Source organism: Zonotrichia albicollis, chromosome 4 (assembly GCF_047830755.1).
Source record: "Zonotrichia albicollis isolate bZonAlb1 chromosome 4, bZonAlb1.hap1, whole genome shotgun sequence".
NCBI classification, from domain to species: domain Eukaryota; kingdom Metazoa; phylum Chordata; class Aves; order Passeriformes; family Passerellidae; genus Zonotrichia; species Zonotrichia albicollis.
Genome location: NC_133822.1, coordinates 28,749,443 through 28,763,465, shown reverse-complemented (window position 1 = coordinate 28,763,465; position 14,023 = coordinate 28,749,443). Strand labels below are relative to the sequence as shown.

Below are 14,023 nucleotides of genomic sequence, written 5' to 3'. Positions count from 1 at the left end.
GTGCTTGGTCTGTTGAACCTTATAATTTCTTATAGTTCTCTTATTTCATGTGCTTTCTAGTAGGAAAGAGTCAAATTATGCTATAGCTTTTTGATGATTTTTTATTTCCTTTTTTTTTCCTTTTTAATGTAATCTGCTTTAGAGTCTTGTTTAAAATGGGCTGTTTTATTTAATTAGTTTGTATTCATCTTACATTCACTCTCCATAGTTATCCCAGGCAAAATTTAAGGAGCAACCCACAAGGGAATTCCAATTCTTAATTGGAATCACTTTTTTTCCGAAGGATGTTTGATTCTGAGTATTTACTTTGCTTTCTTTCATCTGGTATCTTTCCAGTTCATGTTGTTTGCTTCGTTACTGTTTGGCTAAATTATCCACAGCTAGTTTATTTCAGTAGTCATGCCTGGGAAGTTTTGCAATTCCTTTCTGCTTTGCAGCTCCTCACTGAACTGTTGAATCTTTTACTGAAGTACTCAGAAGTGACTTCAGTGCAAATGCAGTTGTACTCTATTGTTTTGACAGTTGGGCTCTACAGAGAGTATATTTCCCTCTTTCCTGAGGTAATCACACAGTTGATGTTCAGAGTATCAGCCAGTTGGAGACAGATACCTTCACCTGACCCCTGGCAGGTATTTACATTCCCAGCTGGTTATCACTGCATTGAATCCAAAATTCTACTATAAAAGTACCCAGTCTTGATTTCAAGATATCAGGTGATAGGCTGCAGTGGTTTCCTGGATAAATTATTCCAGTGGCTGATTACCCTCGCTAATTTCTTATCTCCATCTGTCTGGCCTGGCTCCTAACCACAGAGTCTTGCTACAAGTCTTCATGTCAGGTTGACATGAAAGCCTGTTGCTGCCAGGATGACACATTCCAGCTAAAAGATGGTCTGTTGTACTGCAAGCCCATGGCTGTTAGCTGTGCTGAGCTCTTCCTTCTGGGAAGAGGCAGCTGTGGAGCTGGAGTCTGGGTGATCAGCATGGTTTAGAGCAGTGATGGAGGGTGCCTGGCCTGGTGTCTCTGTGGGCAGGGCTTCCTGGGAACTGTGATTGAATAACTCTGTTGCTTGGAGCTGGGCTTCACATGATGAGCAGCCCAGCAGCACAACAAGATGCTGCTGAAGGAATGATCCAGTTCTCATCCAGTCCTGACTGCAAGCTCCTGCTGCATCCCTGGGATCAGCTCTGGTGACCAAGTGGCCTCAGATCAGTCCAGTCACGGCTCCAACTGATTAACCCCCCTCCCTAAAGAAAAAAAGTATAGAAGTTGGATTAGCCTGCCTTGTGGCCAGAGAGATTGCTGAAGAAGAGTAGCGTGACACTGCACATGAGAAATGTAGTGAGGGACCACCTTTTCCAACAGCAGAATTAGATGCCAGAGGGAATCACACATTTAGTTCCTACATTTCTGTGCTTGGATAAACAGGCTGTGGTTGCACAAATCCTCTCAGCTGGCACTGCTGTTGAAAGAAGCCGTCATGCCTTCCTGTTGGCATCTCTACTGGTTCTCTGGTGCGGTTTGTTGTGGGACCATACATGCACCTCTACCACCAGGAGAGAAAGGACAGAGGATGGAATTCCTTTTGGCAAGGTGAAGAGTTGGTGAAACTAGGAGTTGTCACAAGTATGCCTTACCTTTAAATCTTCATAGAAGGCAGTGTATCTTTTTGCCTTCTCTCTGCAGCTGACCTGCCATGAGAGCAGCTGCCCTGATTTACTCAGTAGTGTGGATTAACTCTGTTGTGTGGCTTGGGAGAACTGGGTTAACCCAGGACTGGGATTAGGTCAGCTGCTTTTATGTCTTTGGTCAAGAAGTGCGTGTTGAAATTTGTTGTGTGGGAAAGAGCATTTAGTAAGAAGAAGGTCTGAGCCTTGGCTGTGACACACTGCTTCCTATGAAGGATTCAGTGGTGCAGCAAAGTTCTAAGTTAATGCATTCATGCATTCTAGATGTGAGTTCTCAGTGCTGAGCAATGTGGGGTGCCCTTTTGGGAAAGCTTCATTAATCTTGTCTTTTCCATTAACAAGTGACTCCAGCTTTCTTGCCTTTAAGTAGAATTGGTTTACTGAGACAAAATCCATTCCCTGTCTATTCTTTTAGACACCATTCCTTCAAGTCCTGTGCAGAACACTGCAGGATGAGGAACAGAGCCTGTGGTGGGGACTTGTTTTGACCTCATGTTGGGGAGGTTGGATTAAAAGCAAGGTGAAGTCGGAAGAAGAAATTCCCATAACTTTAGTACAAGTTCAGTGCAAGGTCAGGGGGAGGGCTATTGGTTTTAATAGTGGGAAAAATTTAGAAGAGGGGAGGTGATTACCATGACATGTGTACAAATGCACATAGATAAACAGACACACATATGTAAATGTATACAAAATAGAGGATGTTCTGATGCTAGGAGAGGTTGAGGAGGAGTGGCTGAAGAAACTGTAATTGGATAGCACACAAGGAGGGAACTGAGGAAGCACAGGAACCTGCTGCTGGGAGAATACTGCATTCAAGCAGAGATGGCCGTAAATTCCCTTCCTGAAAACATATCCTTTTTGCAGTGTCACAGAGAAGTGTGTGACATTTGGACACCAAACCACGTTTTTATGATCTCAGATTGAACACCCAGCTGCAGGCAGGGGCTCAGTGTGTGAGATTGACTGCGCATGGCCTTGCTGGTGCTCTGAGTCATTAAGCACGGGGATTCCTAATGCTGATCATATACAGAATTTCCCATATCTCCACCAGGGCCAGGCTGGGGTGGTGCCCAGCAGGATCCACTAGCTGGGTGATCCCCTCCATGGGCAGAGCAGAGCTGTGCACTAGTGAGCAGACCCAGCCTTGCACAGGGTGGGACTGGAGGAGGTGAGGGGAGGGAAAGCTCCTGCTTCATCACCAAATCCAGCAGTAGAGTTTATGAATCCAAAATACACCCCTCTGGAGGCAGGGGAGGGGATTAGGATCCTGGTCATGTTAGGGCATGATTTGTTCAGGTTGCAGAAGCCCAGGGATAATCAGGGGACACGAGTGTGGGTTGCAAGCAGACTTGTAGCTAGTTGGACATGATCCCTGTTCACATCTGCCACAAAGTGGCTGCCATGGCTACACTTTCATATTCACTGGATAACAGAAATAGGTGCACGAAGCAGTGTTAAGCTAACACAAACGCCACTGCTGGGAGGATTAGAAGAAGATGCTTTGCCCGCGATCTTGCTGGGCAGCTGCAAAAAATCAGGATGTGTAAGCTATATTGTATGTGTGCTTTACACTCACCTTTACAGGTGTAGTGATCAAAAATGCCTACAACAGATTGTTTGAATAGCTTAAATCTTACTTGGGCCCTTAAATCTTCACTACAGATTGCTGTCTGTTACGAGGGGCTCGTGGAAACTTGGAAAGAGTAGATGGGAAGATTATACCTTTCACAGTAAAAAGATACCATACCAGTGCCTGTAGCAAAGCTCTGATGTTGTAGCATCAGATGTCTTTAGTGGGTCTGGGCTGCAGGCTAAATCCTTGGATTAAGCTTGAGTTTAGATGCAGAAGTTTTGCTGTAGGTATTCCATAGTGCAGGCATCCAAGGGTAACTCTAGACTATGAAGTGTAATCCATCTGCAACATTTGAGTCACTCTTTTTTCTGAGGTCCTCGAAGATTACAGTCTGGTTTTACAGGTGAGGGCTGCCAGGCTGCTGTTGAAGTTGTGAAGGTGCAGTGTGTCTATTTCCATTCTGTTGCTGGATTTAGGGGAGAAGGGGTGTTCTGAGTATGCTGCCAGCTCTTCAGGACAGGAATAGTGCACAGTATTTAGAACAGTGAGGATTCAGTCCTGATGGTTGGTATGGCTCATGGCTCAAGTAACTCTTCTCATTGTTTGTTCTCTTTTTCTGTGACTTACTTTGCACATGAAGATATTTCAGGCTTGAGTCTGGATACAATAGATCTGGTAGATCTTAGAGTGCTCTGAGAATGCTGCACTTTTCTCTCCTTTCTCTACTCCTCCGCACAAGACTGTACAATATCCTGAGTTGGAAGGCACCCACAAGAATCACTAAAGTCCAACTCTGAGGCAAGGTGTTTTCTCCTGGAAAGGCATGTCCCAGGTACAGGTAAGGAGAATTTCAGGATGGGCAAGGGGGGGAGCACTGGCAAGGCTGCAGTACAGTACACAAGCTGGTTGTGACTCTGTGCTCTGACAAACTGTGGGGCAGAGAGAGGATGCTGTGGGGAGACAGCCAAAGGGAAGTGGGACCATCCCATATTTTTGCAACAAATTACAGCTTGTGGCATGCTTTCTTAAATGTGCAAATGATTGAGGGAAATGGGTTAACCCCTCCAAGTCACACAGTAATTTCTTAATAGCAACTGGTGATGTGTATAGGGAATACATGACTGCATGTCACTCTCTTCTCATCCCTGAGCACAGCTGGGAAGAGGGAATATTCTAGCAGGGCATGTGGAGAAGGCTGAAAGGGAGGCTGTAGGGTGTTCCTGTAGGCACAGGGTGAACACTGCTTGTTTTGGTGCCATCTGGGAAGGCAGTCATCCTCTTGCATCGCTCCTGCAGTTTACCTTGTCTTCTGCCCCTGCACAATGAATAAAGCTGAGCTGTTTCATTTCGGAGAGGGCAGAGAGAGGAAGATGAGCAATTTGAAGGTATGCTGGAGCAATGAAATGTGCCTTATCTTGGAAGAGCAAGGCCAGGCATGCAAGTTATGTCATTCTGTCACAAGGGAGGGTCTGGGCTGTGAAAAGCAGCTAAAAATTGTGTCTGTGCATCTAGAAGAATCATGACAGCTGAATGGCCCAGTGGGTGTTATCCAGATGAATGACATTTCTTCCTTCGTTCTCTACCAGTGTCATTTTTGCCTATCTAGTTGCTGAGTGGGTGATAACAGTGGTATCAGACATGAAAATAAGCATCTGAGTATAAAAGGAGAAAGATGAATTGATTCTTACTCTGATAGTCGTTGCAGATGACCAGAACAAGAAAAGGTGAGATGTGCTGCATTGTGTATGCAGTGAAAACTGGCATGATCAGAAATCTCATGTTCAGCAAGGCAGTATGGAAGCAAATCTGCCCTGAAATGTATTATAGCTGCATTTTACTAGAATGTTGCCTTTGGAAGCTTAATTTAAAAGGTGGCATTGTAAAAGGTTTTGTTGTGTTGCTAAAAAGAGTGAACAAAGTGCACTGAAAGGCAAAAAAAAGGTATTAACTGATGTGGGAGACAAATACAGAAGTGTCAGGCAAAGCACATGCAAAAACACCAGCTTGGTTTTAAACTATGGTTTGGTAGAGAAATACAGTTTTGTGTTTAATGGGAGCAAGAAATAACTAATGCTCTCTGTCCTAAGTTCATAAAATTGATGGAAGTGGAGAAGGGGTCTCCCCTGAATGTAAGCACAACGAGAAGTAGACATATCTATTGGATATGTCCATTAGAATGTGAATATCTGACATGTGTGAGATTATGGGAATGGGGCTTTCTCTGACTGGGCAGTGAGACTCCTCCAGTACAAGTGCAATACAGAATGAGCCAAAACAACTAAGTATGTACACTATATTGTGGGAAAAATCTTTGTTATTTGTAGAAAACAACTTTACATCAGAAAAGGAAAATATCTTAGTAATGTGTTTTGTTATCTGGAAGAACTTGGAGGCAAAAAAGACACGGAAATAAAGAAGAGAGTGAGCAGCTGATATATTTTTGTTGGGGAAAGGATTGCTTAAATAAGACTTTGCTTATGGTTGCAATCAGATATGGGGTTTATAACAGGCCTTTGCATATTCAGTACACTGAGCAGCCACTCCCTGCCTAATCCTCAGAATATGGCTGGGAGGTAGGAGGGTTTACTATTACCCCAACTGCACAGATGACCCTCAGACAGGCAGAAACTGCTGCAAAGAGCTAGAATACAGAATTGGAAATTCTGCTGGATGGGGCCATTCTTGGTTGCCCTAAAAAGATGCCAAAACCAGTTACAATCTAAGTCTTCTGCAGAGACTCCTTTTATTGAATGACTGCAGTGGGGCACTGTAGGAAGGAGAGTCCCCGGTATCCTAATGTGTGTTCTCCTTCCAGCCTGGATTATGTTACTGGTGATAACAGCTATCCTTTGCCTCACTGTCTTGAAATTTCTAGTGACTGCACCCATGTTTAACTGCTCATAAGCCCTAGCCGTGAGGAGAGGCAAGACTCAAAACAGCAGTGTGCATCTTTGCCACCTTCTGTTAGGACAAGTGCAGGAATAGCCAAAGGTTTGGAATGCTGGGGTATTCCCCATGTTTGCATCAAAAACAGCAATGCTGCTTGTCCTGCTGTGGGGATAGCTGTAATTGCACTTTCACTGGCACAAGTGGAAGAGGTGAGGTGCTTGCTTCAGTAATAGGCCACAAAGATCTGTGCTGAAAGCTGGGTTCCTCAGGTGCATCAGTCTGGTGGAGGTTAGACCAAATTTTCCGTCCAGGAACATGTTTGGGGAGAGGACTCCAAGAAGGAGAGCTCTGGCTTTTCGCTCTTTCTTGGGCATGATCTGCTGACAATCCCACCTCTTCCCCTTTCAGGCTCTCTGTTGCTCTTAGCTTTCCCAAATCACAGTGGTCACACCACATCATACCCTTTGCTGTCACATCCAGTGATTTTTTTTTTTTTTTAAACAGAGCAAAGCAGTTTTCCCCATCCTAAGTCCAATGAACTCCTTTAGATGACTAAAGGAACTCTGCTGCATCTCATTGACCTTGGCAGAGATGAGACATTTATGTGTGTATTTATGCCCTGCTGATCAAAGCGTGTTGCAGGTAATGGGAAGGTGAAGGAGCCAAGTCTCTGATTTCATTTGCCTGGTGCTTATAGCTTCCTCAGGGAAGTATCTCATGGATGGGAAGGTACGCACCAGTCCAATTAGAATATGCCATGCACGCCTGTGTAGGCCGGGGGACGAGAGGACTTGGCATTTCTCAGACAGAGCTTTCGTTTTGTGACCATGTCATAAAAAAGGTGAAGGAAATTTTATCGGCTTGACTTTACACTGTTATTCACAGGCCACTGTTAAGTTGCTTCATCCTCTGATTTCTCATTGCCACACTGAATTCAGGAGCTTGGGGTGAATTTGAGACACACAGACCTTATTTTACTCCGAAGCATTGCCATCTGATAGGGTGGGACCTGGGAGAGGAAAGAGAGAAGTGGTGTTACATGCCACAGGGCTGAGCAAAAGGAAGCTGTGGGCCAGTGAAGAAGAGAGAGAGTTGATGTCTTCAGAGACTCCCAAAGAATAATCTTAGGATCCTGATTGCTCAGCTAATAACAGAAGATCATGAAGCCAGCAAGGAGTGCAGTGTTGGAGAATCTGGAAGGGTGGTGGTGGGAAACGGACTGTGCCCCCTTATTCATATGCAGAAAAATGAAAATAGAGGGAGGAAGGATAAAAATATCTCTAGTTTTCCTTATGCATTGAAACTTGTTTAATTATTAAAATGGGAAAAATATTTTAATTAATGCATCAAAGAAATGTCAGTAATATTTATGAGCTGGTATAAAATTAATGCTTTAAATTAATCCACACTTGGAGGTGTACTGCTCTACCTTTTTCTTTTTTTTTTTAATTTTTATAATATGCTGTGTTAATGACAGTATTAGGAACTAATGCTAAATCTTACCTACAACATCTATGGGCTATAATTACTACTATAAACTTTGAAATAAGGTAGTACTAATTGGTAAAGCTGGTTATAAAAAGCATTTTCTAAGACTGATGTATATCCATAACAGCATTTAAACCCCTGATTTATACAACTTTTCACAGCTTGATCTGAAAGACAAGGTCACAAGAGTGTCTTCCCCTTCCTCTTCCCTTCCCGGAACTTCCCTTTGGATTATTTCCCTTTTAAACTTTGCAGGTTATTTGAGATTTCCAGGGCTTTTTCTGAGGATCTCCTACATGTTTTTACTTGTTTTCAGAATTGGTCACAAGGGCTGTCTCCTAATTGACCTCTCTTCCATGCAACATCCCCTCAGAGCCAGCCCTTTCCTATGGGAAGGAGGCTGGCTGTGGGTTCACCGGAGTGTCACAGTCAGTGGCAATAAGGAGACAAGGAAACATAAAACTATGAAAACAGTCACTCATTTGGAAATGGTTATGGATCCAGTTAGAATATCCTGCTTCCCCTGGTGCCCGCTTCTCACCTGAGAGGGCAGCAGACATGTTCCTAGCAGAGGGCCAGGACTGGGTGTGTAAAACCCCACTGCTCTGCTGCTGCTGGTGTGTGTGGGCTGCCAAGGGAGCACCTGGCTCTGTGTGTGGAGTGCTTGGCAGTCACACACGGAGAGACACCTATGCTGGAGTGGCAGGGACTGGCCTGTGGATCCTGGGTGTGGTTTAACTAGAACATAGGGCTAAGTCCAGGTTTCTGCTTTCCTCCTCCTGCTTTGCTGCCCAGTCCTGTGTTCTTATCTTCTCGTGCAGCTTGTACAGCTGCTCTGGGGTCCCAGCACATGGAGGACATGGGCCTGCCGGATGGAGGACTTCTGCTATGAAGACATGCTGAGGGAATTGGGATTGTTCAGCCTGGAGAAGAGAAGGCTTTGGGGTGATCTCATTGTGGCCTTCCAGTGCCTGAAGGAAGCCTATAGGAGAGAAGGAGAGAGACTCTTGATAAGGGCCTGGAGTGACAGGACAAGGTGGGATGGCTTCAAACTGGCAGTAGGTTTAGTTGGGATGTTAGGAAGAAATTCTTCCCTGTGAGGGTGGTGATGCCCTGGCACAGACTGCCCAGAGAAGCTGTGGCTGCCCCATCCCTGGCAGTGTTCCAGGCCAGGTTGGATGGGGCTGGAAGATGGAAGGTGTCCCTGCCCATGGCAGAGGGTGGGAATGAGATGGGCTTTAAAGACTCCTCCTACCCAAACCACTCTCTGATTCCATATATAACTACTGCAGGGAGCTGTCAGATTTACCTTTATTACTTATCTTTTCTCCTGTGTCATACCTTTATGGCTGCTCACATCACCCTGCTCCAGGGTTGTTGTTTCTTTTGGCTCGACAACTCCCTGGGATGGCTCATACATGGTCATGTGTGCACTGGCATGAGGAAGATGTTGGCAGAAACCTGGATGCATAGTAAATTGGTCTGTTCTGGATTTCAGGTGTTGTGGATTTTCAGAGTTCCATGTCAGGTCTTAATGGAGATTTATTAAGATCCAGGTGGTGTTGGATAGTTTGTACAGTCAGCAGCAGAAGGAATTGAGGAAACTCTTCTTTTCCTTTTTTCCTTTTTTTTTTTTTTTTTAAGTAATGGAGTATAAATAAATGAACTTTGCAGGATATCTGCAAATACCTAAATTTGGCCTGACAAATTTGATATTTCATCTTTGTTAACCCAGTTATATCACAGTGTATTTCGCTGCCCTTTTTTTAGTTCCTGGTAGCTCATGTAACTCGTTGCATCAGGCCTAAATAGTCTACGTTGTCATGAGTCCCAACCTTTGAAAAACAGGGATCAGGCAGAGAGGGAATGGGGAGTTGCCGTTCCTCTCCTTAGTTACAATTTAAGGTTTAGGATTAAGAAATTAAGATGAACTCAGACAGTGAGATTTAATTGTTGAGTCATACTTAGTTTTTCTGGCCTTTTCCATACCCATTAAAGGCTATACATCCATTTTTTCTTAATTGTAAGCCAAAACTCTCACATAACCACATGATTCTAGGAAGTGGGACTGTATGAGAAACAGAAAATGTGATGTGCACAATAAAGACTTGCATGGCCAACTGTGCCAGTTGGCCATACAAGTCTTAGACCGTGAGGAACAACGAGTTTTCCATGTGTTCACATTAGTACCTTCCTATTCAGCAACCACACGATTCCTGTGGCTTTGGGTGTTTTTCCACAAGGGAGAGGGAAGGGGTCCCCGCTGTTGCTTTCCCACATTTACATTTCTTATAACATTTTATTTATATTTAATACTTTTTGCTTCCAATACCAAACTTGTCTTGTGGTAGCTTCTTCAATCTAAAGACACCAGTTAAATTTCCAAGAAAAAAAAGGTTTGTTCCCTGAGAAGCTGGGTTAGGGGAGGGTTGTACCAAAACCTGTTTTTCCCACATACATCTCTACATCTCTTTTGGATGGATTTTTTTTTTCTTTAGCTACAGTTTTCAGTACAAAACTCTATCATTCCTACAGTATTGCCAAGTATTTTTGTGATTTGGTTGTGATACAAATCCCATAACTTTTAAAAATAAATCTCATTGCTGGAGTCATAAGGTAATTAAAACTGATATGGGGAGCTAAGGCTGAAAACATGCATTCTGAGGGCACAACACAAGGATAAATTTGTGGTTTTGTTGTTGTGATTGCTATCTCATGGGATTCTGAATCCAACAATTTTTTATTGTTCTCTCCAATTGATGGTACAATATTAAAGCCAGAGAATGAGAGTTTTCTGCTGTTGTTATGGCTGATGATACTGTACTATCACTTCCGTGGAAAGTGCAGTTTTATGGGTATTTTAGCATTTTTTTAGTTGCATAGGATGTGCTTTACCTATTGATAAAAAAGAAGGATTTTGCCAGTATATTTATGGCTGGTTATATATCAATGTTTAGCTTGTCAGTCATCCCACACTACTAAAATGTTCCAGCTTTATTTTCTGTGGGACTCTGACAGCTACCAGAAATCTGACAGTTTTCCAGGTGGTAATTGATCTGGCTGTGTAAGAGGTTATATTACCTGTTTGCATCAGACAGGATAACTTTGAAGGGCCTCTCTGCCAGGCAGGACAGTTTGTCCCAGTTCAGTTTGCTGAATATTGTTCATTCTTATCTGCCTGTAGCTTAACTGTGCTCAGAACGGGTACAGGTTACACAAATGGCTCCACAGTAAAGGCTGGGCAAGGCCAAGATTTCAAGTATGTTTCCAGGTCCTTTGATGTCTTAAGGGCATATGCATCTGTCAGAATGGTTTGGTGCAAATATGAGCCTTCTTTAAACTGAGACTCAAAAACAGCAGTGTGGGATTCTGGCTCACACATCCATAGTGTAGTGAGAGACACTGAGATTTCTGCCTCTAACTGGAGAATCTGTCCCATGAAAGTCTTGAATCATCTTGCTCAAAGAGGAACTGAGAACTCCTGGGGTTCATGTCAGACATGCCATCTAGGAATGTGTAGAGCATGCTGCTAGTAGCCACCTCTGCATAAAATGTCATGGGGAAGGTAATTTGGGAAGTTCTTGCCTTCTTTTGTGCTCCAGATGTTTCTGTCACTTGTGTCTCCATCCCCAGAGTTTGTGGAGAGACCTGAACAGAGCAACTTGCAGTGACTCAATACATTAATTCCACTGTGGGAATTCTGCTGTTCACCAAGTAGTGTCAATTATCTTTCTACTGAGCTCTAGTAGTGAGAATCACACACTATTCTTGTTTATTCTCATATTAGAAAACTGCAGAATATCAAGGCTTACCCATTACTATTATGAATATAAACTTAACCTCTGCTTAGAGTGAACTGGGTTTTTTGCTTTACAGGTGACCCCATTTTACCTTAAGAATGAATCACTTTTATTGCATCTCTGGGAAGTGCAATGTACAATCCAAGCCACATTCTTCACTTGCTGTTTGCCAAATGTTCAGTAGCAATTTCCAAGATGAAATAGATGAAATTGTGTTCAACCCAAAATGATGCTTCTCTGACACTTTTTTTTTGTTAGCATTAAGTATTTTAATCTACTTAAATAGCAACCAATGTAAGAAAAGTATGGAAAAGTATCCTTTTTTTTCCCCTCAGTTAGTGAGTCATTAGATAATTAATAGGCTCAGCGTATCTTGAGTGTGCCTATGACGAGTGAAAGCTGCAACTGGGTGTGTTGAAACTCGGGCAAACTCCCTGCACTGGTGTGACTGGGAGGTCTCACCTGTGTTTCTCAGGCTTCAGTATCAGCTTAGATGCATTTTCCAGGAGATCAGGTGCTTTTGGCAGCTGTGTTTTGTTCTGCCCTGCCTAAGACACCTGAGGCAACTCCTGGTTCCCAGAACATTACCAGCACTGTGTAGCACAGCAGTAGACTCTACATTATTTTGCTGTTTTAGATCATATTACTTTCCTTTTAAGTCTTTTCCTTCAGCAAGCTCCTTCAACTCTCCATGCCCTCAAAGCTGACTCCATGTTACAGTTTTCCCCTCCTTCCTTCTTATCTCTAGCATCCTGTGTTATCTCTTCCTGAGCTCAAGAGTTTTGACCCCCCACCTTCACCTCCCTTGATGGGTTGTACAGTGATAGAGCAGCCCGGGGTGGTGTGTGAAAATTGGTGACTGTTTTCTTGCAGGGGAGTATGTGCAGTGGGAATCTCTCACATGGACATGCAGCTGAGGAAGCCAGCCTAAGCATGGCAGGACTAGCTGAGGAAATACCAAAATTGAGGCTTGTGGCAGGGCAGGCTTTGTGTTCAGTTTCCTGGGTGTCTCACCAAACTGAAGTCCAGTGCGTGCCTTCCTGCGAGAGATGGTGCTGTCCTGCACACTGTGCTCTGGATTTTGTAAGGAGAAAGGCTGTCTCTGAGCTGATTCAAATCATAGAATGATAAGGAGTTGGAAGTGACCTTAAAGATCACCTGGTCCCAAACCCATCTGCTGTGGGCAGGGACTCCTTCCACTATCCCAGGCTGCTCAGAGTCCCATCCAACCTGCCCTGGAACACTGCCAGGGATGGGGCAGCCACAATCTCTCTGGGCAACCTGTTCCAGAACCTCACCACCTTGACAGGAAAGAATTTCTTCCTAATATCTAACCTAAATTTCCCCTCTTTCAGCTTCTTGTGAAGTGTACCCAAACTCTGTGACCAAGATGATTAAACCAAGCTGAGATAGCAGGAAAAGGCTCAGGGCAGCCTTGTTGTTTTTTGGGTGGGTGTTAGAGCCAAACACAAAACTCTTTCCTGCCTGAACTGTAGTCCTTAAAACCAGCTTTGGCATTTCTACACCACGTTGTGGCTGCACTAGCAAGGATAAACTCAGACTAGGGACTACTTGGAAACCCTTTGTTTCAATGAGAAAAAGGGTGTCCTCGCTCATGCCGCTCAAACATTATCATGAATGCCTTTCTCCTCTCACTGCCAGAAGCTCATGGCTTCAACTGGGCCGGAGCAGCTCCATCCCCACGTCACAGGGCAGGACTTTCTCTGCTGGGAGCGTGGGCTACTCCATGGCCCACAGCAGGGGAGGCAGGATGGGGAGTGGGGCCGAGGGTGGCCGGGCGCCACCCGGCAGCATGCGGTGAGGGACAAGGGGGTGGGCAGAAAGCTCCATTTCTCCCCACTTTTGGAGGAGGAAGATCTTGCTGCTCCACTTGTGTGTAGCCTTACTTCCTGGCTAGCCAAAGGGCTTGTCTGTGCTTGATAGTACTTGTTATTGCTCCTTTCTTGTTTGTTGGAGGAGGCGGGGAGGGAAGGTGAGGTACTTTCTATTTAAAACCAAAAGTGTTTGTCATCTCTGTCCAGGTGAACTAACCCACAGTGGAAGGAAGTATGACATTCACGTTGCCTTTTGTAAACTGGGAAAGCTGTTGATGGATTGTGCCCTTATGCTTTCACTGCTGTCCTTTTCTTGCTCTTGAAGGCCACCTCCTTCACCCTTCTCCTCTCAGGTTTTGTGCCTGTGACTGCAGCAGGACCAAGCACTGCCCTTCTGTTTTTGTGCTGGCATGTGGCCAGTTGCTCCCTCTCACTTGGAGGGGTTCTGTGCTCCCAGAATCACATAAAAGCTGAGTGCATGGGAGCTGAAGTCTGGTGTTTCTAGGCCCTCTCTAGAGAAGAGCCTGAGTGTCTTTATCTCAACAGGGAACATTGGTTTACCTCGTTTCACAGACAGAGCATATGAGGGAGTGATGGCCAGCTGATCATCTGATCCAGTTAGAGATGTGAAAGATCGGTAAGCCCCAAAAGGGGAAACAGTGAATTATTTTTGAGAGTTTGTATATCCTGCCTAGTGGCAGCGGCTAGATAGGTCCTGTGTGTTGCTCTATCACATTATTGCCCCTGCTG

At 44.4% G+C, this 14,023-nt stretch overlaps 1 protein-coding gene across 10 annotated transcripts in view; it reads left to right on the top strand.

Moving 5' to 3' along the window:
- Positions 1-14,023, top strand: part of ARHGEF5 (Rho guanine nucleotide exchange factor 5) — a 33,788-nt gene that overhangs the window by 1,803 nt on the left and 17,962 nt on the right. Inside the window, exons 1-2 of one of the 10 annotated variants that reach the window (XM_026796659.2) lie at positions 36-1,593; positions 3,902-4,099. The exons of 5 other annotated variants lie outside the window; for them this stretch is intronic. In XM_026796659.2, coding sequence (XP_026652460.2) covers positions 4,085-4,099 — 15 coding nt within the window. In that variant the 5' untranslated portion in view covers positions 36-1,593; positions 3,902-4,084. Of the gene's footprint in view, positions 1-35; positions 4,100-4,847; positions 4,986-9,308; positions 13,911-14,023 lie in introns of those variants that run through there. 4 more of the 10 variants (XM_074539262.1, XM_074539260.1, XM_026796660.2 and 1 more) reach the window with 4 other exon arrangements.